The following is a 27,829-nucleotide window of genomic DNA, read 5'->3' as shown; positions in this document are numbered from 1 at the left end:
CGCGCAGGCTCAGCGGCCATGGCTCACGGGCCCAGCCGCTCCGCGACATGTGGGATCTTCGCGGACTGGGGCACGAACTCGTGTCTGCTGCATCGGCAGGCGAACTCTCAACCACTGCGCCACCAGGGGAGCCCCAGGCATCACCATTTTGAGGGCTTTTCTAATTACCTTAGTTTGACTATTTCATAATGCATATACTTGAAGTATCAAAATGGATGGGTAATTTTTACACCCAGTTTAAATTAAATTATAATAACCTGTAAGCTTTTATTTCAACGTGTGTAGGAATTAAGATCTCAATTATATGGCTCCTTCAAGATATATAATTCAGATGGAATTATGTTTATTATCTGACTGCACATAATGTTCATTAAAAGTAGCTGTGAAGGAATCTATTATGTAGAGTGACATTCGGAAGGGATTGTTCTTTGTTCTGCTCATTCAACCATGCTGGCACACCTGTTTCTAATTTTGAAACCACCTATGATTACCTCCCAACATCCTGTTGAAATAGCATCATTAGTCAAGTTTTTCTGCTTACTCAAAAAGAAATAGGAAAAGATGAAAATTGTCTGCCATGGCCAAGTTTTTAAAAAAAAACTTTCATTGTATTTTTCAAAGCTCTTTTTCCCAGTTGAGCCTAATTTTCTTAAGACGGTAGTAAAGACTTCCAGAATCATACCTAGAAGATTTTGAATAACTGACATTGGGGATAAATAAGTCGTATCTGAGAGGTCACTTTTAAAGTACTTGGCCTGAGTTTTGTCGGTTTATGTAGCCATTTGTGACAACGTATTCAACCATAGTTTTAACATAAATTGTAGCCTGATCTTGTACTTTGGGAAAACTGATATTCACAGAAATGAAAAGAAAGTCAGTTTGTTTCTCTTAATTTATCTTCTGAAGTGGCATGTGTTATTTTTATTTGATCTGAGCAAAAATGTTACAGTCAAAAACAGCGCTAAAACTTATGAGATTATTTTAGCATTAAACAATAATATATATACATGTTATATGTGGATAAAATAAAAAATATAATCTTATTATCAGACTAAAATTAACTAGCAGAAACTTATTAAATCCCTTTAAAACTCAGCTTTATGTATCAAATTTGATCACACTGTTGATAAAATAATGCACCTCTCCAGGCTGCCCAGCATCATATGCTAGTTAGCCATTATGTAGGTATTAGCCTTAATCTTCTGACATCACCATGTTAATAGGATTCTTATGTAGTCACTAACGGTTAACTGCTCTAAAAAAAAAAATCTTATTGATCTCTGTTGTGCTTCTCAAAGTTTAATTGCTAAAAATATTTGTTCTGAATTTTTATTACAACTGTAATACTTATTTGTTCTGGATTTGATTTCAGCTGTAATATTTTTATAGCTAAAGATTCTAACATAGCTATAGTGTTTAGAATCTTGCTTTGGAGAAATTTCTAATTGTTAGAATAATTGTGTTGGTGTTTTTTTTAAGACCTCATCTTCAGTAGGATGTTTGGTTCAAGGTCTTTGATCTCTAGCAATCTGAGAACTAAAGAACTAATTTATATATACAATTGAAGTGTTCGTTCTCTTTCTATGACATCTTTTACTTTCTATTTTCTTTCCTTGCATTTATTTCATAAAGATAATTGTATACAGTAGAAGAGATACAATAATTTCAAATAAATAGGTCCTACTTCTTTTGTTTGAGGGTGTCTGGGGGATAGATTAGAGATTTAGGGAGGATAGTTGTTAATCTGGAATTTATATTATAAGGAAAATACCATCCTTTTGCCTCCTTACTTTTGATGAAGGGCATACATAAGTCTGCTGTACCTACATAACACTTTTTGATTTCACACAAAAGTTTTTTTTAAAGTACTAAAAAACTTTTAAGCAAATTTGAGTTTGTTATTCATCGTTAGAGACATATGTGAAAATTTTGGGAAAAAAAGATTAAAATTTAGATGACAAACCATCATCAGAGGCTATGACACATAAAATAATTATAGGTGGGAAACTTTCTGTATGTCAGTGCACATATGCGGCAATTTAGGTGACTCAGAGTATTACACTGGTAAGATTTATTTTTTCAGTTTAAGCTATGACCAGAGTATAGAGTGCAAGAGAGGAAGTGACAGAAGGTGTGGCTGGAAAGACTGTTCTCAAACTCTGAAGGGGTTTGGATGCCAGGAGCTTTGGGTTTTGTTCTCTAGGAAACAAGAAATCTCGGGAACTTTTAAAGAGAAATCAACATAAGTGATTTTTAAAAGATACATTTGAGAAGATGTGGACAAGATGTGTAGGGGCAAACACTGGTCAGGGGGTTATCACGATAGCCCAAATGAGGGATTATGGTGCTCTGCGTTATGTATTAGCAAAGAGTGTTTCTCAGATGCATGCCAATGAGGGTCATTTCCAAGATGGAGCTGAGAGGGCTTTGTTATTGTTTGACTGAGGGAAGCCTGTATAAGAGAAGAAAAAAATCTTGACATGATGCAGTAACTCGAACAAGAAACATTGGTAATAGAACAGGTGTTGTTTTTATTTTTAATTAAAATTTTTTGCAAGGGGTGTCTGGAGGAAAGAGAAATTTAATTTCAAAGTGTTAAATGGACATAACTGAATAATGGGAAATGCAGGCATGAACCTCAGAGGGAAGGCAGAAACTGGAAATGAGAATTTGAGAGTAACAGTTATATAGGTAATATCAGAAACCATGTCTGCCATAGAATCACCAGATAGAGTATTGCAACTATTTTACCAAAAGGGAATATTGTGTTAAAGGGGATTAAGAAAAAAATGATTTAAGGAAGTTGTTTTTTTTTTTTTAATCAAAAGAGCCCAACTGCAAATAAAGGGATTTTTGTAAAAGATGTTTTGAGTTGTTTTAAATGTAGATTAAAAAAAAATAACGAAAAGATGAGAACTCAGGAGAAACAAAGATACTATGATTAGAAGAAAATCTTTTTTATTCATAACATTTATTACAATTTAATGTGAAAAATACCGATTTGGTACTGCTTTGTTAAAACTGATTTTTCTGAGGTGAAAAATATTATGCTACACATATGAAACCGATGACCAAAAAAATTATATCTGCAATCAGATTTTAGGACCTCAAAGGAACATTATATTTAAATTTTCATTTTGGTCATATTAACAACGGAACTAAAAATTAAGTGTTAGAAACCTATAGAAAAAAAGATCTGTTTTTTAAATTTGATTTTTTTTGGTCAGTAACTAAATAGCGTAGTGTTACATTTAAGATTGTAATTTAAGAGTGCTAAGTCTCTACTTTTGTTTTTACTAACAAAACTTTATGCCCATCAGGAAGAATTTTAGAGTAGATGGCTTTGCCAGCTACTGGGTTACTTCTTGCCAGCCATGTATCCTTACATATCAGGTTGAGGACTGTATTTATTTTGTATTTTTCTTTAAGTCAATAGTTCTGAAGCATTTATTGTTTATAAAATCATGTCAGTATGTGTGTGTGTGTGTGTGTGTGTGTGTGTGTGTGTAAATATTGCTACAAAGAGAGTTTGTTAACATAACCTATTCTGGGAACACTGATAAAACTCTAGGTGAAAGGTATCCTGCTATTATCTCGGTTTCTTAAGTCGGTAACCAAATCTGTTTTCTCTGTTATTTCAGATCTTATTATTAGGCTACTTAGATTTAGTCAAAACATGTCTTCCCTTATTATCTTTCTCAGTGAGTTTGGGAGCGTCTTTGCAAAGAACAGTCTTCTGTGTTGGCATCTTAATCATTTGTGTGGCCAACAAGTGGAGACTGTATGGATACTCTTCACCATATGAAAGAAGTTACTCCCTGAGTGTTACATGTGTGAGTGTTTGTGTGTGTGTGTGTTTTGATGGTATCATAAATCACTTCTCCTCATCCCAAGTAATAATCACATTTACTTCTAGTGCAGACTGGTTTTTTTTTTCTTAGCAGGAAAGCAGTTTAAATTAGAGCTCTGGTTCTCTCAGATCTTTTATGAATTTCCCTGGAAACTCTTAGCCACATGTGCTTCGTTCTGGAACACTTGCTATCAAGTGGAAGAAGAAGGTAGAGATGTTTTCCAGCAGTTTATATGTGAAATAAATTGCACTCCCTCCCTTCATCCATACTTGAAGAGCAAAGAGGACATTTAGAGCAGTAATTTAAAGTAAAAATGCTTCTATAGACAGACTACAAAGAACATGTAAAGTTAGGAGAAGTCTAGTAACAATAGAAAGTTCAGGCAAATTGATGCCTGAATTATCCACGTGTTTAATATTTTGCAGTGATAAGCTTGTTTGAGGTCTATGCAAGTTTTTCTTTTTACCTTAAAAAGGTGCATCACTGGTACCCTGACCATCTCAGTGATGAACTAAAAATGTAATTCCATATTGATGCAAAAATGCCTTGCAAACTCCAATTGCTATAACAATGTAAGGTAAAAGGCAAACAGAAGAAAGGTATCTGGATTATTGAATCAAGCAGAAAATTTTACTAGAATTTTCTGATAATCTTTATAGGCAGAGAAAAGTTAATGAAAATATACAGCATATTTAACAGATGGTAGAGAATATAAAAGCTAAGAAAAAGTGGAATTCTTGGGAGATATAAAAGCAATGTTTTTTTGGAAGCCTATTGTCAAAAAGTTGAGTGGAACCAGTCAGATTTAATTTTGAAAAACATGTCTATGTAAGGTACCTGAGTAAAGGATTCCTTAGGCAGCTGAAGTAAGTTAGGAATTCAATCTGTATGGTCCAAGTACCAGATCAGGTTCAGCAAACTCAAGTTTGTCCTTTCCAGTTTCTACGGATGGAGTACAAACCACTCTTCCCAAATAGTGTGTGGATGAGAGGGTAATGAGTAGACAATGCCTACTCTTCTAAATCATTCCAATCTTGCCATCCATCTGTAAGTAATCCCTCTTCCTATTCTAAGCCCAATTTTTTCCTAAATTTGAGGTGCATACTTATATACATAAAGGAAATATCTATTGATAAGTCCAAAGCCTAATTATAAAAGTCACCGTAACTGTTTCTTTCATCTGTTGTATATTTTTAATGAAAGAAATCTGAATCAAAACAACTCTGTATTATCTAGTGCAATGCTGATGGTCATCCCATCATATCGATGCTCTCTTTTTTAATGGAATTTTTTAAAGAAAATTTGAAATATGTCTAGTAACATCTGGGATAGGATTTTTTCTAGTTTTTGATGAATAAAATATATTTCATTGCCTAGATGTGCAATCTTGTAGCATATTAATATTATTCTCTTTTGAAAATAATCTTCACAGCAACCTCGGGAGCAAGCTGTCAAATTTGAGGACTTTAGGAACTAATGTTTATTAAACGTTGCTTACAGAGATGAAATGTGACTCCAGGGGATATCTATTTTTTATGTCATTTACTTATTTTTTTATGCTTTCTTTGAAACCAACAATAGTAATCATTCACAAGAAAAACATGAATTAACTTCATATTAAACCTCTCCCCAAAATACACTACAGCACAGATATTACTGGGATTTTCATACATTGTATTTCTCAACATATAGTGGACTGCCAAAACATTAATAGTGCAAATCTGTGTTTGACTACAAATGACTCCCTACAAGGCCTGTTTTGATTATTAATAGGATTAATGATTTGCCTGCTCAGTGCAGTTACTGTGGTTTGTAATAACAGTTAATAATGAAAAGACAGAGGCACATTTAAAAAATAGCACGTTTAATAATACAAATTAATTCTATCATACAAAGAATCAGAGAGAAAACATTGTGGAGACAATGCCTTCTCCCTTTTTCTTCATCATTAAGAAACTTCTCCTGCGAGTATATTCTGTTTTCATTTTCCAAACACAGAAAAATAAACTGGGTATGTATCATAATAGCCATGAGTTTTCTCAAACAAGAGACTCAAATTTTATCATGCTCCCCAAGTTGTTTTCTATCAGGAAACTGGGAAGTTACACTAGTGGTAGAATTGTTTGAGGGTTTGAGGCTAGCCCCTTCTCAAGAACATCAAACTTGCTTTGAAGTATTGAATAATTTGCCTTCTTTCAGAGTTGCAATGGCTACATGCCTCTACAGAAAGAATACTGCACAGCCCAGTGCTTTTTCATAATGCTTTAAGTGCAGTGATTTTATGAGTGTAGAAGACAGCAGACAGAGCTGCTCGTCTGGGTAAAGAGGAAAGACATAATATGAAAGCATATCTCTATGCCCTTGTCCCATAGTCTCGGGAAGACTCTGAGGCATTTCCCCAGAAGCCATGGAGAGTAGTTTGAGATGTACTACTTTATAGGAAATAGAAGTTATACATGTGAAAAAAGTTCACCCATGTAAATATCACAGATTCATCTATCAGTCTTCTGATCAGCTTTGCTAATTTCACAAGCAATAAATATATAAAATATGTCTGTATTCTAGTATGGAAGAATATATATATATATATATATATATATAAATAAAATACACATATTAATCTGTCCCCAGGCAGGGAGGAGATGAGCACTTATAGATGGGAGACCATTTCACTGTACCTTTATGAAAGACTTTTGGATACTGCCTGAGGGGTAATCATCATTGGTTAGACCATTTTTCACTCACCCGGTCATTGTAACATGCCATTTAAAAGACAGCTGGTTAGATTCTAAAATTCGAATCGTTGCTGTGTTTCTGTACCACTAATGTTGCTTTATTAATAGTTATTTTTCACAGTAGCACTGTAATTATTATAATTATTTACCTTAGACCTACTTATTATGGCACATGCTTCCAGCAACCAAAGATTCCTAGAAATATCATCTTCAATATCTTAGAGTATTTAAACTCCCTTACTATTTGTAATATAAAATTTCATCATAGTACAAAAAAACCCCAAAACATATATATTGTTATGTCTTTAGGAAAAGTCCATATTACAAATGGTAAATTTGGTGAAGGCCCCCTATCTTCTTTGGTAGAGAACCACAGTCTAAAACCCACCACTGTTGGGTATTTAGCAAAGACCAACTTACAGTTTTAAGGAAAAAAAAAATCTGGAACTTGCTGTCTTCCCAGACTAAATAGTAAAGCCAGTGATACCAATAAAATCTGATTGTATATGGGTCCCTTCTTTAATGCAGTTTCTCCCAGGAAAGAGTGTTATTCTAAAGTAATTTACCTTCACAGGGATTTCTAAGGTTTAAATGCAAGGAATTACAATTAGACTTTCTAGTTCATATACCAATTTACGTCCGCTCATGTTTTTTTTTTAAGGGCAATGCTAGGAAAATTCTTATTTTCATTTTAATTTACATTGAGGAATTTTGCTGTATATTTCATAATCTTACCTAGAAATGAAAAGATGAAAAGCTTATAAATCACATGTCTAAGATCTACAGCTGAGTGTAATAGAGTTGAATAGGTCAGTTATAGTTGAAAAGATCAGAAGAACAAGAGCAAAGTCATAACTGCATAGTTCTGATAGTCATGGCAATGCTTTCACTACATGAAAGATTAGAATATCTCTGGCTGTAGCAATACTACTGGGTCCATAGAGCAAACTTATTTCACTTTTCCTCTTTTTCCAGTACTTGATGCCACACACACACAAAAAAAATGTATTTGAAAGTTTGTTTCCCTAAACATGCACTCTAAATATATAAGCTGAAAAATACTTCTGATTATGAAAAACATTCTTAAGAATTTATTAGAAATCTGTTTCTAATTCCTTCTTAAAAAAGAAAAGAAATTAAAAAAAGAAGAATTGATGAAGAATGCAGTAGACAAGTCATATATGTTGTATATATTTTAGACTTTATAAACTCAAAGTTGAAGGGAAATTCATTCAATCTGTTTTGCTATGAACATATATACAGTTTATTGCCAATTATAATTTGTGTCCATACAACTTTCATTGGTTAGAAGTTTTGAAGCATGGTTTGTAGACACCAGCACAACTTAAGAAAAGAAAAACAAGCAGAAAAGCCTGGGTTTACTCAAGTCTTTGTCAGGCTGTTGTGATGCATGTAATGGGCCTAGTGTGGAATCAGCACACAATAAATTTTCCTATAGCCATAAAATAAAAGAGAGAGAGAGAGCATATGAGAGAGCAGACTACAAAAAAAAAAAAGGAATTTCAAGAAAGCCAATTTTTGCAAATTTATTTGTAAATTGTTATTTCTCTTCATGTAATTTTTTTAAAACCTAACTAGTTCTTTTTAAAATTAAAAAAAATTTTAATGTAAAGTTCACCCTCCCAACAATTTCCAATATTGTCAACCACATGCACATTTTTGTGCAACGGATCCCTCTCCCCCGGAACCACTCCCCCAATCCTGCATGACTGAATCACACAGTGAACAATTCCCCACTTCCCCCTCCCCCAGACCGTTGCAACCACCATTCTACTTTCTGATTCTATGTGCTTGACTAATTTATCGAAAATAAGTGGAATTATGCAATATTTATCTTTTTGTGATGGCTAATTTCACTTAGCATTGTCCTCGAGGTTCATCCGTGTTGTAGGAGATGACAGGATTTTCTTCTTTTCTTGAGGCTGAATAATATTGCATTGTATTTATATACCATATTTTCTTTATCTATTCATTTGTCAATGGACATTTAGGTTACTTCCTTCTCTTGGCTATTGTGAACAATTCTCTTCACGTAATTTTAAATTCAGTTGGAAATTGCAAATTGCTCCATCTCCAATCTGTCTCACATTGTTACTTTGCTTTCCTTTTTTTAGTTTTTAGCAAAGTTATTGAAAATGTTCTTATGTACTGACTTAACGTTGACTATATTTTTCTTCTTGTTCAATGCAGACATGTAGATAACAATAAGATAGTCCTGTTCAAGGTGAAATAGCACAGTGATTTGATAAATAATGAAATGCTATTGTCATTGCAGGATGAATCTGCTCCAGCTGACAAACAGTGTAAACCAGAGGCGGCCCAGGGCACTTACTCAACCTCAGCTGTTTCAGGCTCCCAGGAGGTGTTGTACATCAACGGAAATGGGACCTACAGTTACCATAGTTACAGAGGGCTCGGAGGGGGACTGCTAAATCTAAACGATGCTTCTAGTAGTGGTGAGTCTTTATTACATATTATGTTTTTGTGTCCATTTGGAGTTATTAAATTCCCTAAAGCTGAGGAAAAAAAAATTGAATGAAGTGTTATAAGCAGTAGTCAGTGCCAATCTGTGAAAAACAAGACCATTTAACACATAATGTCCATCTCCCTACAAGGACATCTCCCTATTCAGTTGCTGTTTCTAAAAGTAGCAGCTATTATGCAACTGAATGATTGCTGTTTTATATTCAAAAAATCTCAACTAGAGAATAGAACATTTTTTACCAAATAGTTATACATTCTTTCCTTGAAGTTGTAATATACTGTTCGTCAAAAATAATGACACCTTTTCTCAATGTTCGAAGAGGTTTTTAATTTGGAAAATTTGAGGCACCAGGAACTTTATTGACTTGATGAAATATACACAGTCATTATACCTAAGAAGATACAAATTGAAACAACACACAGAAACAATCCATGTATCTCCAGCCAACAGCTTGTCAGTGACAATGGCGTGTCCCACCAGCAGTGAGTGGTGTGCTGGAACCAGCTTGTATGGGCTCATGCTTGGTAAATTTTTAGGAATTTCTTGAGCTTATATACCAGAATAAATTCCAAATGTGTAATATACAGCCATACATATATTAGGAATACAGTATATGGGTGAACTTTTTATAACTGGGTTGTAGGAAAAGCTTTCCTAAACTATACTTAAAATCCAGGGGAAAATAAGTTTAATTAGACACATGCACACACACAACTTTTGCATGACAAAAAAAAAATAAAGTAAAAATTAAGTGATAAACTAAAAAGTTATTAGCTTCCTATACTACAAAGAGTTAGTAGGCCAATACATGAAGGTCTTCTAAAAAGAAAGAAATACTCAAAACTGAATATTTAAAAAATAAGGCTAGAAATATGAACACACAATTCTCATAGAAAGCACTGCAAATGTCCCCTAAATACAGCTACTCAAACCCACTCCTAATAAGAGAAATGCAGCTTCTGTCAGATTAACAAAAGTCTGAATATTTACAGAATATTCCTTTGACAATGCTATGGAGGAAATGAGTACTCTCATGCATTGCTTGCAGAAATACAGAAATTTAAAGTAAACTTGACAATATCTAGGAAAATTAAATATGCATTTACCATTTGACCTAGCAGTCTCTTTAGGAATCTCTTGTTAGCAGTTTATCTCAAAGATACACTGGCAAAAATACAAGAAGACATATGCAGAAGGCTATTTGTTACCGTGTTATTTATAAATGCACAAAAAAGGGTTACCAATAAAAATGTCCATCAAGAGATGGCTAGTTGATTCAATTATAGTGCATCCAAATAAGAGAATAACATGAAGCTATAAAAAGTAAGGTATCTTTATATACTCCAGATAGTGAAAAGTACTTATAGTATGCTAACATTCATTAAAGAAGGATATATATATATATTTTAAATTTACATAGAGACAGGAATGGGGGAGGAACAGTATGAAGAAAGGAATACAAGCCAGAATTCTCTGAGTATACTTGGTTTTCATACTTTGTTTTGTAAATTTAACTTTGAAACAATTTGAGTATTTACATAATTATTAAACAATCTGATTTTAAGAATCCCTAATATTGAAAGAAAAATTATGCAAATGGACGTTATCTGTTTAATGAGTGGTTGGCACAGCCCCATAGATAGGAACTTTTCTAAGTGATTTCGAAAGTCATAATTTGACACCACAGCATGAAAGCTTATGATAAAACCTTAAACTATTTTCAGTAATGATATTATTCTTTTGGAACTGTTGTCTGTGTATTATAGTTTAAAGCAAATTTGTAGTTATGTTTGTATCAGCGAAAGCTGGGATTTTCAGCAGAGGGCAAAGTAGATACAGGTGTAAAATCAATAAGTTTAAGCAAAAACTCCATAATCTTGTATTTGAATAGGTAGTATCATTGAGAGCTCAGTGTAGTTTTGTTTTAAAAGAAAAACATACTTCCTATCTTTTTCCACTGAAAATGCCTGGAAACAAAGACCAATTTGAAAATTTGAATTAGGCTTGATGAGCTTCTAATATATTTGGGAGAAAATTGCATTATTAGTATCAAATGAGTATATACTCTAGAAAATTACTTACCTTTACAATACTAGAACCATGCTCCGAGTGTATTCAGGAGTGATTCTGCTGCAAGGCTGGGGCTCTTTGGTCCGCCTTAAAATTAAAGGTCCTGTAAGGACAGGATTACTGAGATTTAGTCTATATCAATTGCCCTCCAGCTCAAAAGACGGGTGCCTGAAGTGGAAGAGAAAAACAAAGCAACTTATTTCAGAAAAAAAAATTAAGTTTCAAGTGTATATTCAGTTTTTCCAAAGCCAGCTAGTGAGCCTTCTCAGCTGTTTTCAACTCTTATTTTTATTTGAACAGTAAATCAGCAAGAAAGAGCAAGTCCAAGACCATAAAAAACATAAACATAAACAAAAGCTAAGCCTTCTTTTAGCCCATAAAGCTGGAAATGCTAACACTTCTTTTTAAATATTTTATATAAGTAAGAATTGGTAGGTAGTTCAGAACTTAACCACCAAATCAAAAAATTGGGGGAAAAAAAGTTTTGTCACTAAAGATTTTATTGACATAAATTTTTTAGATTTGAAAAATTGTTCACTTAGGAAATTAAGTTATTGAACATTAATAACAATAACTACCACCTATTGTGTCATTATGGTGTTTCAGTGTAGTCTCCATTCAATCCTTATATAGTCCTGTGAGATATATTCTGCAATTTGGGGGAAATTTTTTATAAAACTGAACTTGCCCGCACTTGAAAAAATCATGCCTAGCTACCGCTTTCTTTTTTTCTAACATGATTGAAACCTACTTTGTGAGGCTCAGAGGGTTGAGTGACTTGCCAAAAATCCCTCCTTAATAATAAAAGGAGGGGCCAGGATTTGGACACAAGCATTCTGACGCGAGAGGCCACATTGTAAACCAATGAGCTGACCATCTGTGTAATAGAATATAATGGAAGTGAGTACTGAAGTAAGTGATAGCCCCTGGTAAGCACTAATCTACTGTCTCCAGAAATTCTCCCATTCTGGACATTTCATATAAATGAATGAATCATTCAATATGTGGTCTTTTGTGTCTGGCTTCTTTCACTTAGATGATGTTTTCAAGGTTCATCTATCTTATAGCATGTATCAATGCTTCATTTTTTTAATTGCCAAATGATATTCCATTCTATGGATATGTCATACTTCGTTTAGCAATTCATCAATTGTTTAGCTCAACTGATGGGCACTTGGTTTTTTCCACTTTGGGGTTACTATGAATAATGCTGCTATAAACGTATATGTGTTATCAGTTCTTTGGGGTATATACCTGAGAGTGGAATTGCTGGTTCATATATGTCGTAGCTCTATGTTTAACATTTTGAGGAAATAACAGACTGAACATGGGCTGTCTTTCAACCTTTTAAAATTTCTCTCAACAAGTCTTACAGTATTTACAGTATGAGTTTTACACTTCTTTTGTTAATTTTATTGCTAAATATTTCCCTTTGTGATGCTATTGTAGATGGAATGTTTTCCTTAAAACATTATTCTATATTTTTTCTATTTTTTGGAATAGTTTGTGAATTAGTGGTATTCTTTATGTGTTTGGTAGAATTCAGTACTGATATTATCTGTGCCTGGGCTTTTCTGGGGGGTTTTTGATTCCTAAATCAATCTCTACTTACTTGTTAGAGGTCTACTTATATTGTCTCTTTCTTCTTGAGTCAGGTAGGTAGTTTGTGTATTTCCAGGCATTTGTCCATTCAGCTGAGTTATTTAATTTATTGATACAAGTGTTCATAATTCTCCTTCATAATCTTTCTTTATTTTTGTAAGGTCAGTAGTGATGCTCCTATTGTCATTTCTGATTCTAGTTATTTGAGTGTCCTCCCCTTTCTTTGGTGATTCTAGGTAAAGGTTTGTCAGTTTTCTTGATCTCTTCAAAGAGCAAGCATTTGGTTTCATTGTTTTCTTTATGGCTTTTCTATTCTCTATTTCGTTGATTTCTACTCCCATATTTATTATATCCTTCATTTTGCTTACATTAAGTTTAGTTTTCTCTTATTTTCCAGTGTCTTAACCTGAAAAGTTAAGACATTTATTCCAAGTCTTTTTTTCTCTTTGTATACAGGCATTTACAGCTATAATTTTCCTTCTAAGCACTGCCTTATCTGCATTACATTTTTGGTATGTTATATTTTTGCTTTCATTCACCTCAAAGTATTTTCTAATTTCCTGTATCATTTCTTCTTTGGCCAATTGGTTATTTAGTAGTATGTTGTTTAATTGCCATGTATTTGTGAATTTCCCAAATTTCTTCTGTCAATGGCTTTGTATAATTTCAATCCTTTCATGTTTATTGAAGCTGGTTTTATGACCCGGATTATGGTCTATCCTGGAGAATGTCCCACGTGTACCTGAGAAGTATGTATATTCTGCCATTGGTAGTAGGGTATTTTGTAAATGGTATTAGGCCTAGTTGGTTTACAGTGTTGTTCAAGTCTTCTGTGTTCTTGTTGATCATCTGCCTAGTTTTTCATATTCATTGTTGTAAGAAGGGTAATGGGATCTCCAACTACTGTTGTTGAATTATTTATTTTTGCCTTTAATTCTGACAGCTCTGTTTCATTTATTTTGGCACTCTGTCATTAGGTACAGATATTGTTTATATTGTTATATCCTCTTGACAGAGGATTGATGCTTTTATCATTGTAAAATATCCCTATTTATATCTAGAAACTGTTTTAAAGTCTATTTTGCCTAACATTAATTATTTATGTAATATAAGGATCAGGAAAAGACAATGATAACTTAGGTTATCACGTTGATACTAAAAGTGAAGAGAACTGGACAAAGCTTTGGACATGGAAATGACACGTAAAAGAGTATAGAACAGGGGCTTCCCTGGTGGCGCAGTGGTTGAGAGTCTGCCTGCCGTTGCAGGGGACGCGGGTGCATGCCCCGGTCTGGGAAGATCCCACATGCCGCGGAGCGGCTGGGCCCGTGAGCCATGGCCGCTGAGCCTGCGCGTCCGGAGCCTGTGCTCCGAAACGGGAGAGGCCACAGCGGTGAGAGGCCCGCGTACCGCAAAAAAAAAAAAAAAAAAAAAAAAAGAGTATAGAAAAAATGTTTACTCAAACACAACCAAAATAATTTATCTCTACTCCATAAATGACTAAGTAACTGTGGGAGCCCAACGCCAAATGAAAAATGTGGGGCCTCTTATTTAAGAGTTAAGAATTTCAGGATGGTGACAACAGAGCATTAAACAAATCGTGAGACATTTCTGAGCAGAATCCTGTGGGACTGCAGATTTCATGGCCCACTTTGCTCCTTTGATTTATTCAGCAAGTTGGAGGAAGCGTTGTGTTTTGATGAAAAAGGCAGGTGAGGAGAAAGAAAATATATACAGTGAGGGAAAAGATTGAACACAGAAGTGAGAATATTTTTAGAGAGTTTTTTTGAGAAGAGAGGAGAGAACTTTGGAGCAACTTCCGATCAAGAGTAAAAATTGAGAGGGAAATTAAAGAGAAAATGTTGCTATGAATTATTAATGAGTAGGGCTCCAAAAGTTTGCTTGCCCTTCTTCCCGTTCTCCACAGAGAAACCAAGGTAATCTTTAAGAAAAGGAAAACCTGATCATATTACTTCATTATCTAAAGCCCTTCTATGGGCTGTCATTGTTCTTAGAAAAATGACATTACCCAGCTCTTCATGCCTCAGGGTCCTCCCTCCTGAAGTTTTCTTTGATCATTTTTTACCCCTACATCCCTCATTTATTGCTCATTTTTAAATCTTGAACTCCACGTCTAGATCAGGTTATAGCCATAACTCTAATAGCATCCTGAATTTGTCCCTTGAAGCATGTACCACAGTGCACATACATATACCCACACACATGTAATCACAGTACACTCGTATTCAGTCCCCAGTTGTATTGTTCAGTGATGGTCAAAAGCCACATAGGAAATCTGGCGTAGGTTCCAGGTATGCAGCCATATAAGTGAGCAGTTTTTATAGAAAGTTTTATTAGAAAACACTTTTTATAAATTTGTCGTTTGAATGTAGGTACTATGGTGCTGTGATGAGGTTTGCCTTGTATATAATTCTCCCCCCCCCAAAAAAAACCTCAGCACCATAGAATGATAGAATCTAAATGGACTTGAAAAATAATTTAATAGCAACGTCTTTATTTTTTAAAGGCTATTAAGAAAGAAACAGGCCAGGAAAATTAGATGACTTGCTCACACAGGTTGACTTTTTGGGTGTTTAGTTAATGCATCTTCTGACTTTTTGTATGGTGAGATAAAGATCTCTTAAAGACACAACAAAGAACAACTCTGAGCAGTTCAGATCGTGTATTGCTGAGAAGAAACTGGAGTAAGAGAATAACCAGAATGGCATGCAGCAAATTTAAAATGAGGCGGCTTTCTTTGAGCAATGGCCTTGGACTGAGTGTAGTTGAGTGAAAAAAGAAAAAGAAAGGCAAAGACTAGTCGAAGCAAATAGCAACTTTAGGCTTAAACCCAAGAGAGTTTCTCTAGCTCACGTTTGAGAAAGGACTCTAGCTATAGTACTGGTAGCAAGGCAAATGGTTAATTTCATGTTGTGAAGGAGCTTTAAATAACATTTCTTCTCAAAAACACATTCTACCTGTAACACTGGTATTGGCTCCTGCTGTTTTGATTTTGTTTAGTTTTTGCTTTTTTAACCACAGGAGGGCACCTAGATTGATCAGACCTGCAAATCCCTTTATTTGGGGCCTTTCTTCATAAATTCTGGGAACCCCAGACATTCTGACTTTTAAACATGGTATTATCTTTAGCTTCGTTTTTCATTTGTAAAACATCAGAATAGTCATTCCCTATAACAGATTTGGAGCTGTGGGGAAAAAAACTATATACATATACATAAATCTTGAGAGCTAAAAAGGCATAGCAGAAGATTAGCATGATATGAGATGCCAACATCATATCTGATGGCTGACAACTACAGTTAATCTAAGTTTGAGAATACTTAATTTTAGAATTTGTAGAGATATTCTGAAAAGTGTGGAAGGGAGCAGCCACTTTCAAGAGACCAAGTTGAATTAGTTACACATCTGACTTAATTTATAAAGCAGATGAAGACAATCAGAATTCAGAATTAATGGAGAAACTGGGAGGTAATTTGAGTTGGTAGCATAAACAGGAGGGCAAAGATTGAAAGAGATATAGTATTTGCAGAACCTTTTAAACTAATGTAATAAGAACATGAACTCTGCAGGTTATACTATGTTCAAGAAGAATGTGAAGGCAGAAGAACGGAAAAGGATACCTTCAAAACATTTGGATTTAATTTAACAAATATTTGGGGGTTCTCATGTTCAATTCACTGTAATAAGTACTTTCTTAGTCTGTTCGGGCTGCTATAACAAAAATAGCATAGACTGGGTGGCTTAAACAACAGACATTTATTTTTTCACAGCTCTGGAGGCTGGGAAGTCCAAGATTAAGGTGCTGGCAGATTTGCTGTCTGGTGAGAGTCTGCTTCCTGTTCCATAGAGAACCATCTTTTCACTGTGCCCCTTTCACATAGTGGAGGAATGAGGGAGCTCTCTGAGGTCTCTTTCTTATAAGGGCACTAATCTCATTCATGAGGGCTCTACCCTCATGACCTAATCACCTCCCAAAGGCCCTACCACCTAATACCATCACACTGAAGATTAGATTTCAGCAAATGAATTTGGTGGGGGGAGGGGGATGCAAACATTCCATCTATAGCTGGTGCATTAAGAGAAAACAAGTTGAATAAGGCAGAATCACTGACATTAAGAAACTAACAGATCAAAAAGATAAAACATTCCTCCTCCTCTTGTCTAAACATCAAAACTCTTTAAGACTGATTTAAATCGTACTTCCTCTGTGAAACCTTACTCTACCTTGCCACTCACTCTTCCACTCTTTGGAAGATTAATCACTCTCCTGCATGTACCTTTATTCTAGCACTTATCTCACTGTATTATGACATGTGTTTTCAAATATTTTTCCCTAAATAGATGTGCACTCCTTGAAAGCAGGAACTCTGTCTTATTCATCCCTTGAATAAGGCCAGAAATATAGTAAGTGCTCAATCATATTGGCTTAATGAGTGAATAAATTTTTAAAAATAGAACACCTAGTGCCAAAGTCAAAAAAAAATACAAAGAGAATTACTGATATATATTGGATGGCAGGGTGAAGGGTTTATCTTAGACAAAGCAAAGGGCTCAGTGGTTGAAGTTGACAATTCTGTGGGTGAAAGAGGAAGGCTCCAAAGAGTTCTATGAACTCCTGCTTAAGTTTGAATATGGTAGCAATAGTAAAAGCTTGCCCATGTTGGAGACTTCATAGCGTGGAAAGGGTGCGCTTCAAATCCTTTGTTAGCCAACCTCCATTTGTTTAGAGCTGGCAAGGGTCTGCACCCAACAATCCAAATTTTCAAGTTGGAGTGTTATCAAAATGACAGCAGTTACAGTTTTTATAAAGAACTTATTCAAATCATCCCACTGAAATGAGAAGCAAGCAAGCAGCCAATCCTGCCATTATCATCACATCCAATTACATAGGACTTTGGAATGCTTTCTTTCTATCAGGAAGTTCACAGTGAGCTGTCTAAAGAGGGCAATTGTTCGCTGCAGTCATCCACTGGATCTATTGAGTCTAAATTATATGCAAAATGCATAAGTTAACTACTGATGTTTCCTCTCCACAAACCCCATCGGGCAGACTTTTCGATTTGTTTTTCAACCCTCATGTAAACTGGGCTGATACACAGATCGCAATCTAACAAGACCAAATTGTAGTAATGACCATAATAACTAACATTTGTATAGCAATTTCTAGTTTGCCCAAATCTTTATATCTGTGATCTTCTTTGCTCCTCACTAATATTGAGGATTGTCAGCTGTTAAGATGCTTTGGATCACAGCCTCTAATCATGAGCCTAAAGGAGCTTGGCCGTAAGATTCACCACCGCACTAGAGCTGGTTCACAATAGTGTGACTGGCTTGGTATGTGGCTATTGCTGTCCCTCAGCATCCACATTCTGAAACATCACTTCTCATCTGAACTTTCCAAAGGAGTGCTTCTGTTCATTTACTGTCTTCACTCCTCATCTACCGTTTACTCTTCAATCCACTGTAACTTGCTTATGCCAACGTTTGGCTGAAACTGGTCAGGTTGAGTCTATCAGTGATTCCATCTATGGCCAAACTAAAAATGCTTTTTGCCCTTGATCTTACCAGATGTCTTGGGTATATTTGAATCTGTCGATAACTAGAGGCTTGAAACATCCACTCTCTTGGCTTCCATGTCACCTGATCACCAGATAATTCTTCTCCTGCTGCCTTGAGTCCTTTCCCTCGACCCACGCCCTTCCCTGCTGGGTTTCTCCTAGCATCCTTCCCTCGTCAGTTTAATCCTCTTGTTCTGCACACTGCTCAAAGGAGCGCCCACTAGCTCTCGTGGTTTCAACTTCAGAATGTGCCAGAAGCTGCATAATCTCCCCCTGCTTTGCCTTGAGCTTCAGATTTTATATCCAGTTGTCTGCCACATAGCTTGATCCAGGTATCCCAAGAAACCTCATATTTAATTATTTAAGAGTGAATTCTTCAACCCCACAGATATTATTGTTTCTGAGGTTATCTCACACAGAAATGCCCTCCCCTGCACCTGATCTGTATCAGCTATTACCTTCTCTATGATTATTTTCTGGTTGCTTCACCCATTAACTTTACTTCCTTTATGTCCCCATGATACTGTAGGCATACCTCTTTTTTTTTAACCTATTATGTGCTCTTTTTTATGCTAGATTGTACAGTCTGAGGGCAAGCAAGGTAACTTTTTCTGACCATCATATCATCAGTGTCAGTAGGTAACCATCTTATATTATGGCTCAATGAATAGTAAATGGATAAATGAATGACTCAGTGAAAGAAATGATTTCAATAAAATATTGTGCCTCTTTAGAGAACTTAATTAAATCTAATTGAGCATGGGGAAAGTTGAAGTTGAGGATATCTTCTTAGTGTTTGTTGTCTTTTCCTCTTAATACTCCAAAGAGCACAATACTGGAAGAAAAGTATTTCATATCAAATATTTGCGACAAATATTTTGAAATACCCATGTATGTTCTGTTTTAAAATGTATTCAGTTTAAGTCCTCTGATTCAGGAAAGAAATGTTTAACATAGTTATGTAGGGAACTGGGAAGGTATACTTTTTACTTTGACCTTACCTCCTTAATAACTTGTTCTGGCTCACTAGCCATGTGGAAACAAGGAGTGCAAATGCATGGAGAGAAAACCATCTTGCTCCGGGAGACCAGCTGGGTGTTTCGGGTGTGAAAAATACATAAGATCTGTTATGTAAAACTGTGTAGATCATGATTTTATAGAGCCTAAAATAGTTCATAGAAGTTAAGCAATGCCCTCTGGGTAATTCATATGTCCTTTACACAATGGGGAAGATCCACATGATGATAACACAGTATGTGAAGAAAGGCAATTGTGTGATCTAATTGGAGTCAGCATGATTGGGATTATGCAGTTATTATATCTCAGTAGAGTTCCAGTAAACCTCACTGAGTTGTCAAAGCATATTCTACAGCACATAGTGGGAACTTCATTTGTATCTAGAGATTTTTCCATCCCTGTGCCCAAATTATTGTAACTATTCTTAGTAAGTCCATTTCTCCCATGTGTGTTCCTTTGATGACCTGACTTTGAATCAGAGTATAAAATTTAAAATTCAGTTCCTCAGTCACACTGGGACACAGTTCAAGTGTTCAACTGCCTAAGTGGTGATTGGCTACTGTATTGAACAGCACAGAACATTTCAATCACCACAGAAATTTCTATTGAATAGCACTGACTCTAGGCTCTAATTGTCTCACCTACACCATTGTATTGACCCTTGGTTGGCTTTCTTATTGCAGAAAACCTTTTCTACATTTATTTCATTGGCTCCTTGCATTTAATTATGTATCATTCACTCCTCAATGAACTAAATGAGGTCAGTGAATAAACTTATGAAAACTTAATTGGTGATTCTTAAATAGTAATGCTTTTAATTCAAACTACTCAGCTTTTAAATAACTTTCAGTTATCTTAGCAGTCTGAGAAGAGCTAATAATAACTTGTAACATAGGTGTTGAAAACCTTTTGGCATAGGCTGGGATTACTTGAAAACCAGAAACAAATTTTTAGAGAATTTCATTGTAACAGAATTTGTAATTATGCATTTAGAGAAAGCAAGCCTAAACTCCACATATTTGAAATGTGACCACAATTTTGACACTGAGCTCATTCTGTTTTTCCAGCTCTTCTACATACTCTAATAATAACCTAGAATTCAACTGAGACTGAATGTTTTGCACACATGTATATTGAGACACATAGAGTTTCAGCGAGATGATGCTTATTTGTAAATTTTAATGCTTGGAAATTATGTTAACCATTTGCTGGAAAATGATATGAATTATCTGCAAAATAAAATGAAGCATCTTTCAGTTTATCTGACTGAGCCCTCATATCTTCCAGCAGGTTTCTGTAGATCAGGGAGCCTCAGAGAAAGGGCTCTGAAAAGAGAGGTGAGTGACCTTGTGTTTTCCCTGGACTGCCCAGCACATGTAATTGATTTTATAGCTCAATATTGATCAGGCCTTTCTGGCAGAAGCTTTCTAAAAGCCTGTTCTCTACAGTAAAATGGATCTTATGTACTCTTAAGACCCTCTTGAGAATTTTGTGTTTGTGCCTACTCACTGAAGAGATGGAAAGAAAAGACTTTGTTAGTATTCTCAGACCTTTCTTCTTGAGCCTGCTGGTATACCATTCAGGGGCTTTCCAGGTGGCATGAGTTCATTATGGCTGGCTTGGGTTGCTTTTCTTAACAACCTCCTTTGAACTTTGACATGTCCTCTGGTAATCTCTCTAACAAACCAGTTAAAATTTCCTGGCCTTGCCAGCCCTCAGCTCCAGGAAGGAGGTCTCTTGGGGAGTTCAGAATGTTCTACTTTTCTAGGAAGTCAGAAATACCACTCTCTATATGGAAATTGAATTAGCTACTTTCTATATTCCTCCTTCCTGGGTTCAGGTATTGATGCACCTTTCTGAAACAGGCACCGGGCTGCCCCCTTAGCCTCCTTAGAGATCTTGAGTCTGCCTAAGAGCGTAGGAAAGCCAGAGTTGCCTTATTTTTTTCTCTTGCATGTTAAAAAATTCAAATTCCAAGTATGATTACAATTAGAATGCTAATATTTCCTTTTGTGATTTCAAGGCACACAGTCATTTAAAATGACATTTGGCTCTTGACTAATATACAAAGGCTTTTTCTGAAACCCTTTCTCCCATCCAGGTACAAGTGCTAGAACTTGTGCATTCACACAGTGCAACTTTGCCTCCTGAGCTGCTATTTGGTCCACTCACTCAGACCCAGAACAAAAGATTACAAAATTAAATGTGTCATGACAGACATTCTGACCAATATCGCTATGGTCACAGGGAGAAACAAATTATTTCTGGTAATTTAAGCCCATTAGGGAATATAATCCTCTTCAGTACTCTGAATGTATCTATAGGTAGCTTGTACACTACTCTAGGGATTTTTTTTCTGGTTCCTATTTCTGGCAATATAAATTTCTCTTCATTGTTCTTTGAAGAAATATGGTAGGAATAATCATGTTTTCTTAACACAGTTCCTGAAAACATATTTATAAACGCAGTGTGTCTATAATTAGGAGAAAAGTCATACTATATTTATTTTTGGTGTGCAGACATATTCTTCTGTGTTTATAATAATCACCTCATTCATATCCTCATCTTCCATGGGCTATTCTCCACCACTCTGTCCAACGATGGCCTGTTCCCATGATTTCTTCTGTTTCCTGTAAAATATTAATTTGCTTTCATTGCAACTTAAAAACAAAGATGAGAAATTGGAGGAGGACATTGACCTCCATGGATTGATTTCATCAATCCCATCTCCCTTCACATGCACAAAAAAATATTTTTCCTTCTTTCTCGTGGCTGAATAATTTTCTATTGTGTGTGTATATATATATATGTGTGTGTGTGTGTGTATATATATATATGGATACACAAGTAATGGTATATAAACAAGTAGTTTATATGTATATGCTACTACTTGTTTATCCATTCATCCATTAACAGACACCACTTAGGTTGTTTCCACATCTGGCTAGTGTGAATATTGCTGCAATAAACATGGAAGTGGTTATATCTCTTCAATTTCCTGTTTTGATTTCCAGAAGTAGAATTGCTGGATGATATGATAGTTCTAATTTTTTGAGGAACCTCCATGCTGTTTTGCACAGTGACTGAACCAATTTACATTACCACCAGCAATGTACAAGGATTCCCTTATCTCTACATCCTTACCAATGCTTGTTTTCTCTTGTTTTCTTGACAGCCATTCTGACACATGTGAGGTGGTTTTGATTTGCCTTTCCCTGTTGATAAGTGACATTCAGCATCTGAAAGTACCTGTTAGCCATTTTGATGTCTTCTTTGGAAAAATGTCTATTTTGTTCCTCTGTCCTTTTATTTAACATTTTATTTTATAGGAGTATAGGTGATAAGCAATATTGTGCTGGTTTCAAGTGTACAGCAAAGTGATTTAGTTTTACATATACATGTATCTATTCTTTTTCAAATTCTTTTCCCATTTAGGTGGTTACATAATCCTGAGCAGTGTTCCCTGTGCTATACAGTAGATCCTTGTTGGTTATCTATTTTAAATATAGCCGTGTGTACATATCAATCCCAAACTCCCAATCTATCCCTCCCCCCCCCACCTTTCCCCCCTGGTAACCTTAAGTTCATTCTCTAAATATGTGAGTCTGTTTCTGTTTTGTAAATAAGTTCATTGGTATCACTTTTTTGGGTTCTGCATATAAGCGAAATCATATGATATTTGTTTTTCTCTGTCTGACTTACTTCACTTAATATGATAATCTCCAGGTCCATCCATGTTGCTGAAAATGACATTATTTCATTGTTTTTAATGGCTTAGTACCATTGTATATAGGTACCACATCTTCTTTATCTATTCACCTGTGAATGGACATTTAGGTTGCTACCATGTCTTGGCTATTGGAAACATCACTGCAATGAACATTGGGGTGCATGTTTCCTTTTGAACCATGTTTTTCTCTGCATATATGCCCAGGAGTGGGATTGCTGGATAATATGGTAGCTATATTTTTAGTTTCTTGAGGAACCTCCATCCTGTCCTCCATAGTGGCTGTACCAATTTACATGCCCACCAACAATGTAGGAGGGTTCCCTTTTCTCCAGACACTCTCCAGCATTTATTGTTTGTAGACTTTTTGATAATGGCCATTTTGACTGGTGTGAGATATCTCAGTGTAGTTTTGATTTACATTTCTCTAATAACTGGCAATGTTGAGCATCTTTTCTTGTGGCTCTTGGCCATCTGTATGTCTTCTTTGGAGAAATGTCTCTTTAGGTCTTCTGCCCATTTTTTGATTGGGTTGTTTGTTTTTATGGTATTAAGCCACATTAGCTGTTTGTAAATTTTGGAGACTTACCCCTTGTCGGGCTCATCGTTTGTAAATATTTTCTGCCATTCCGTGGGTTATCTTCTCATTTTGTTTATGGTTTCCTTTGCTATGCAAAAGCTTTATAATTTAATTAGGTCTCATTTTTTAATTTTTGTTTTTATTTTCATTACTATGGGAGATGGATTGAAAAAGATATTGCTGCGATTTATGTCAGAGAGTGTTCTGCCTATGTTTTCCATTAAGAGTTTTGTAGTGTCTGGCCTTACATTTAGGTCTTTAATCCATTTGGAGTTTACTTTTGTGTATGGTGTTAGAGAATGTTCTAATTTCATTCTTTTACATGTAGCTGTCCAGTTTTCCCAGCACCATTTATTGAAGAGACTGTCTTTCCTCCATTGTAAAGTCATGCCTCCTTTGTCATAGATTAATTGACCATGGGTGTGTGGGTTTATTCTGGGCTTTCCATACTGTTCCATTGATCTATATTTCTATTTTTGTGCCAGTACCATACTGTCTTGATGGATATATCTTTGTAGTATAGTCTCAAGTCAGGGAGCCGTTTTTTAATTGGATTGTATTTTTTTGTTGTTATTGAGTAAGAATTTTTGCATTCTGGATATTAACCTCTTATCGGATATGTGGTTTGCACATATGTTTTCTCATTCTGTAGTTTACCTTTTCATTTTGTTGACGATTTCTTTTGCTGTGCAGAAGCTTTTTAATTTGATGTTGTCCCACTTGTTGATTTTTGCCTTTATTGCTTGTGCTTTTGGTGTCATATCCAAAAAAATAATTGCCCAAACCAATGTTAAGTAGATTTTCCTATTTTCTTGTAGGAATTTTATGGTATCAGGTATTCTTGTATGTCTTTAATACATTTCAAGCTAATTTTTGTGAGCAGTGTAAGATATGGTTCCAATTTCAATTTTCCCAGCATCATTTTTTTCAATTTTCCCAACACTCTCCCCAGTGAGTGGTCTTGGCTCCCTTGTCAAATATTAGTTGACTGTATATACAGAGGTTTACTTCTAGGCTCTTGTTTCTCTTCCATTTGTCTATGTGTCTATTTATATGCCAGTTCCATACTGTTTTATTTACTCTACCTTTATTGTGTAGTTTGAAATCAGGAAGTTTGATGCCTCCAGCTTTATTCTTCTTTTTCATGATGGCTTTGGCTATTAGGATTATTTTTCTGTTTCTCTAAAAAAAAGGTATTGAAATTTTGATCGGCATTGTGTTGGATCTATAGATGGCTTTGGGTAATATGGACATTTCAGTAATATTAATTCTTCTAATCTGTGAACATGGAATATATTTCCATTTGTGTCTTCAATTTTTTTTTCATCAAGGTCTTGTGGTTTTCATTATATAGATTTTTCACTTGGTTAAATTTATAAGTATTACATTTTTTATTCTATTGCAAATGGGATCATTTTCTTTATTTCTTTTTCACATGTTTCATTGTTAGTTACATAAACACGTTTTTAGGTTAAATAAATTGAATTAAAAAAAGAAAAAATCAATGGTTTCACATTTCTTATAGAATAAAATGCAAATGCATTACCATAAAAAATACACATAACTGATTTCTGGATGTTGATTCTATATTCTGCAACTTTACTGAATTTGTTGATTATTCCCAACAGTTATTTTTGGTTGAGTCTTTAGAAATTTCTATATATAAACTAATAATATCTCCAAATAATGACAGTTTGACCACTTTCTTTCTGATTTAGATGCTTTTTATTTATTTGTCTTGCCTAATAGCTCCAGTTAGGATTTCCAGTACCATGTTTAAGAAGATTGGTTAGAGTCAACATTCTTGTCTTGTTCCTGATCTTAGATGAAAAGCTTTCAGTGTTTTGCCATTGAGTAAAATGTTAGCTCTGGTTTTCTCCTATATGGCCTTTATTATGTTGAGCTATGTTCTTTCTATACACAATTTGTTGAGGGTTTTTTTTTTTAATTACCATGAAAAGACATATTTTGTCAAATGCTTCTGCATCTACTGAGATGATCATATGATATTTTTTCTGCCATGCTATTAATATGTGGTATCACATTTATTGATTTGCATATATTGAACCACCCTTGCATCCCAGGGATAAATCCCAATTGGTCATGGTGTATAATTCTGTTAATGTGTTGCTGAATTAAGTTTACTAATATTTTCTTGTGAATTTTTGCATCCATATTCATCAGACATACAGATCTATAGTTTTCTTTTCTTTTAGTATCCTTCTCTGGCTTTGGTATCCAGAAAGTTCTTCCACCATGAAATGAGTTTGAACTGTCCACACCTCTTCAAGTTTTTGGAATGGCTTAAGATGGATTGGCATTCATTTTTCTTTAATGTGTGGTAAAATCCACCTATCAAGTCTACCATACTGTTTTGGTTTTTTTTTTACATCTTTGTTAGAGTATAATTGCTTTACAATGGTGTATTAGTTTCTGATTTATAACAAAGTGAATCAGTTATACATATACATGTGTTCCCATATCTCTTGCCTCTTGCATCTCCCTCCCTCCCACCCTCCCTATCCGACCCCTCTAGGTGGTCACAAAGCACCGAGCTTATCTCCCTCTGCTATGCGGCTGCTTCCCACTAGCTATCTATTTTATGTTTGGTAGTGTATATATGTCCATGCCACTCTCTCGCTTTGTCACAGCTTACCCTTCGCCCTCCCCATATCCTCAAGTCCGTTCTCCAGTAGGTCTGTGTCTTTATTCCTGTCTAACCCCTAGGTTCTTCATGATATTTTTTTTTCTTAAATTCCATATATATGTGTTAGCATATGGTATTTGTCTATCTCTTTCTGACTTACTTCACTCTGTATGACAGACTCTAGGTCCATCCACCTCATTAAAAATAGCTCAATTTCGTTTCTTTTTATGGCTGAGTAATATTCCATTGTATATATGTGCCACATATTCTTTATCCATTCATCTGATGATGAATGTTGTTTCCATCTCCGGGCTATTGTAGATAGAGCTGCAATGAACATTTTGGTACATGACTCTTTGAATTATGGTTTTCTCAGGGTGTATGCCCAGTAGTGAGATTACTGGGTCATGTGGTAGTTCTATTTGTAGTTTTTGAAGGAACCTCCATACTGTTCTCCATAGTGGCTGTACCAATTCACATTCCCACCAGCAGTGCAAGAGTGTTCCTTTTTCTCCACACCCTCTCCAGCATTTATTCTTTCTAGATTTTTTGATGATGGCTGTTCTGACCAGTGTGAGATGATATCTCATTGTAGTTTTGATTTGCATTTCTCTAATGATTAATGATGTTGAGCATTCTTTCATGTGTTTGTTGGCAGTCTGTATATCTTCTTTGGAGAAATGTCTATTTAGGTCTTCTGCCAATTTTTGGATTGGGTTTTTTTTTGTTACTGAGCTGCATGAGCTGTTTATAAATGTTGGAGATTAATCCTTTGACCGTTGCTTCATTTGCAAATATTTTCTCCCATTCTGAGGGTTGTCTTTTGGTCTTGTTTATGGTTTCCTTTGCTGTGCAAAAGCTTTGAAGTTTCATTAGGTTCCATTTTTGTTTTTATTTCCATTTCTCTAGGAGGAGGGTCAAAAAGGATCTAGCTGTGATTTATGTCATAGAGTGTCCTGCCTATGTTTTCCTCTAAGAGTTTGATAGTTTCTGGCCTTACATTTAGGTCTTTAATCCATTTTGAGCTTATCTTTATGTATGGTGTTAGGAAGTGATCTAATCTCATACTTTTACATGTACCTGTCCAGTTTTCCCAGCACCACTTATTGAAGAGGCTGTCCTTTCTCCATTGTACATTCCTGCCTCCTTTATCAAAGATAAGGTGACCATATGTGCGTGGGTTTATCTCTGGGCTTTCTATCCTGTTCCATTGATCTTTCTGTTTTTGTGCCAGTACCATACTGTCTTGATTACTGTAGCATTGTAATATAGTCTGAGGTCAGGGAGCCTGATTCCTCCAGCTCCGTTTTTCATTCTCAAGATTGCTTTGGCTATTCAGGGTCTTTTGTGTTTCCATACAAATTGTGAAATTTTTTGTTCTAGTTCTGTGAAAAATGCCAGTGGTAGTTTGATAGGGATTGCATTGAATCTATAGATTGCTTTGGGTAGTAGAGTCATTTTCACAATGTTGATTCTTCCAATCCAAGAACATGGAATATCTCTCCATCTATTTGT

General features: G+C 35.3%; 1 protein-coding gene across 5 annotated transcripts in view; it reads left to right on the top strand.

The window, feature by feature from the left end:
• The window catches only part of NOL4 (nucleolar protein 4), a gene marked incomplete at both ends in the record, with an annotated part of 392,149 nt that overhangs the window by 331,766 nt on the left and 32,554 nt on the right, over positions 1-27,829 (top strand). For 4 of the 5 annotated variants that reach the window (XM_082668191.1, XM_082668190.1, XM_082668188.1 and 1 more), the window contains one exon: positions 8,883-9,063. In XM_082668191.1, coding sequence (XP_082524317.1) covers positions 8,883-9,063 — 181 coding nt within the window. Of the gene's footprint in view, positions 1-8,840; positions 9,064-27,829 lie in introns of all 5 variants that reach the window. The other variant, XM_082668187.1, reaches the window with a different exon arrangement.

This window comes from Grampus griseus (assembly GCF_964374135.1).
Source record: "Grampus griseus genome assembly, chromosome: 12".
Classification (NCBI taxonomy): domain Eukaryota; kingdom Metazoa; phylum Chordata; class Mammalia; order Artiodactyla; family Delphinidae; genus Grampus; species Grampus griseus.
This window is presented reverse-complemented; position numbering and strand designations above follow the sequence as displayed.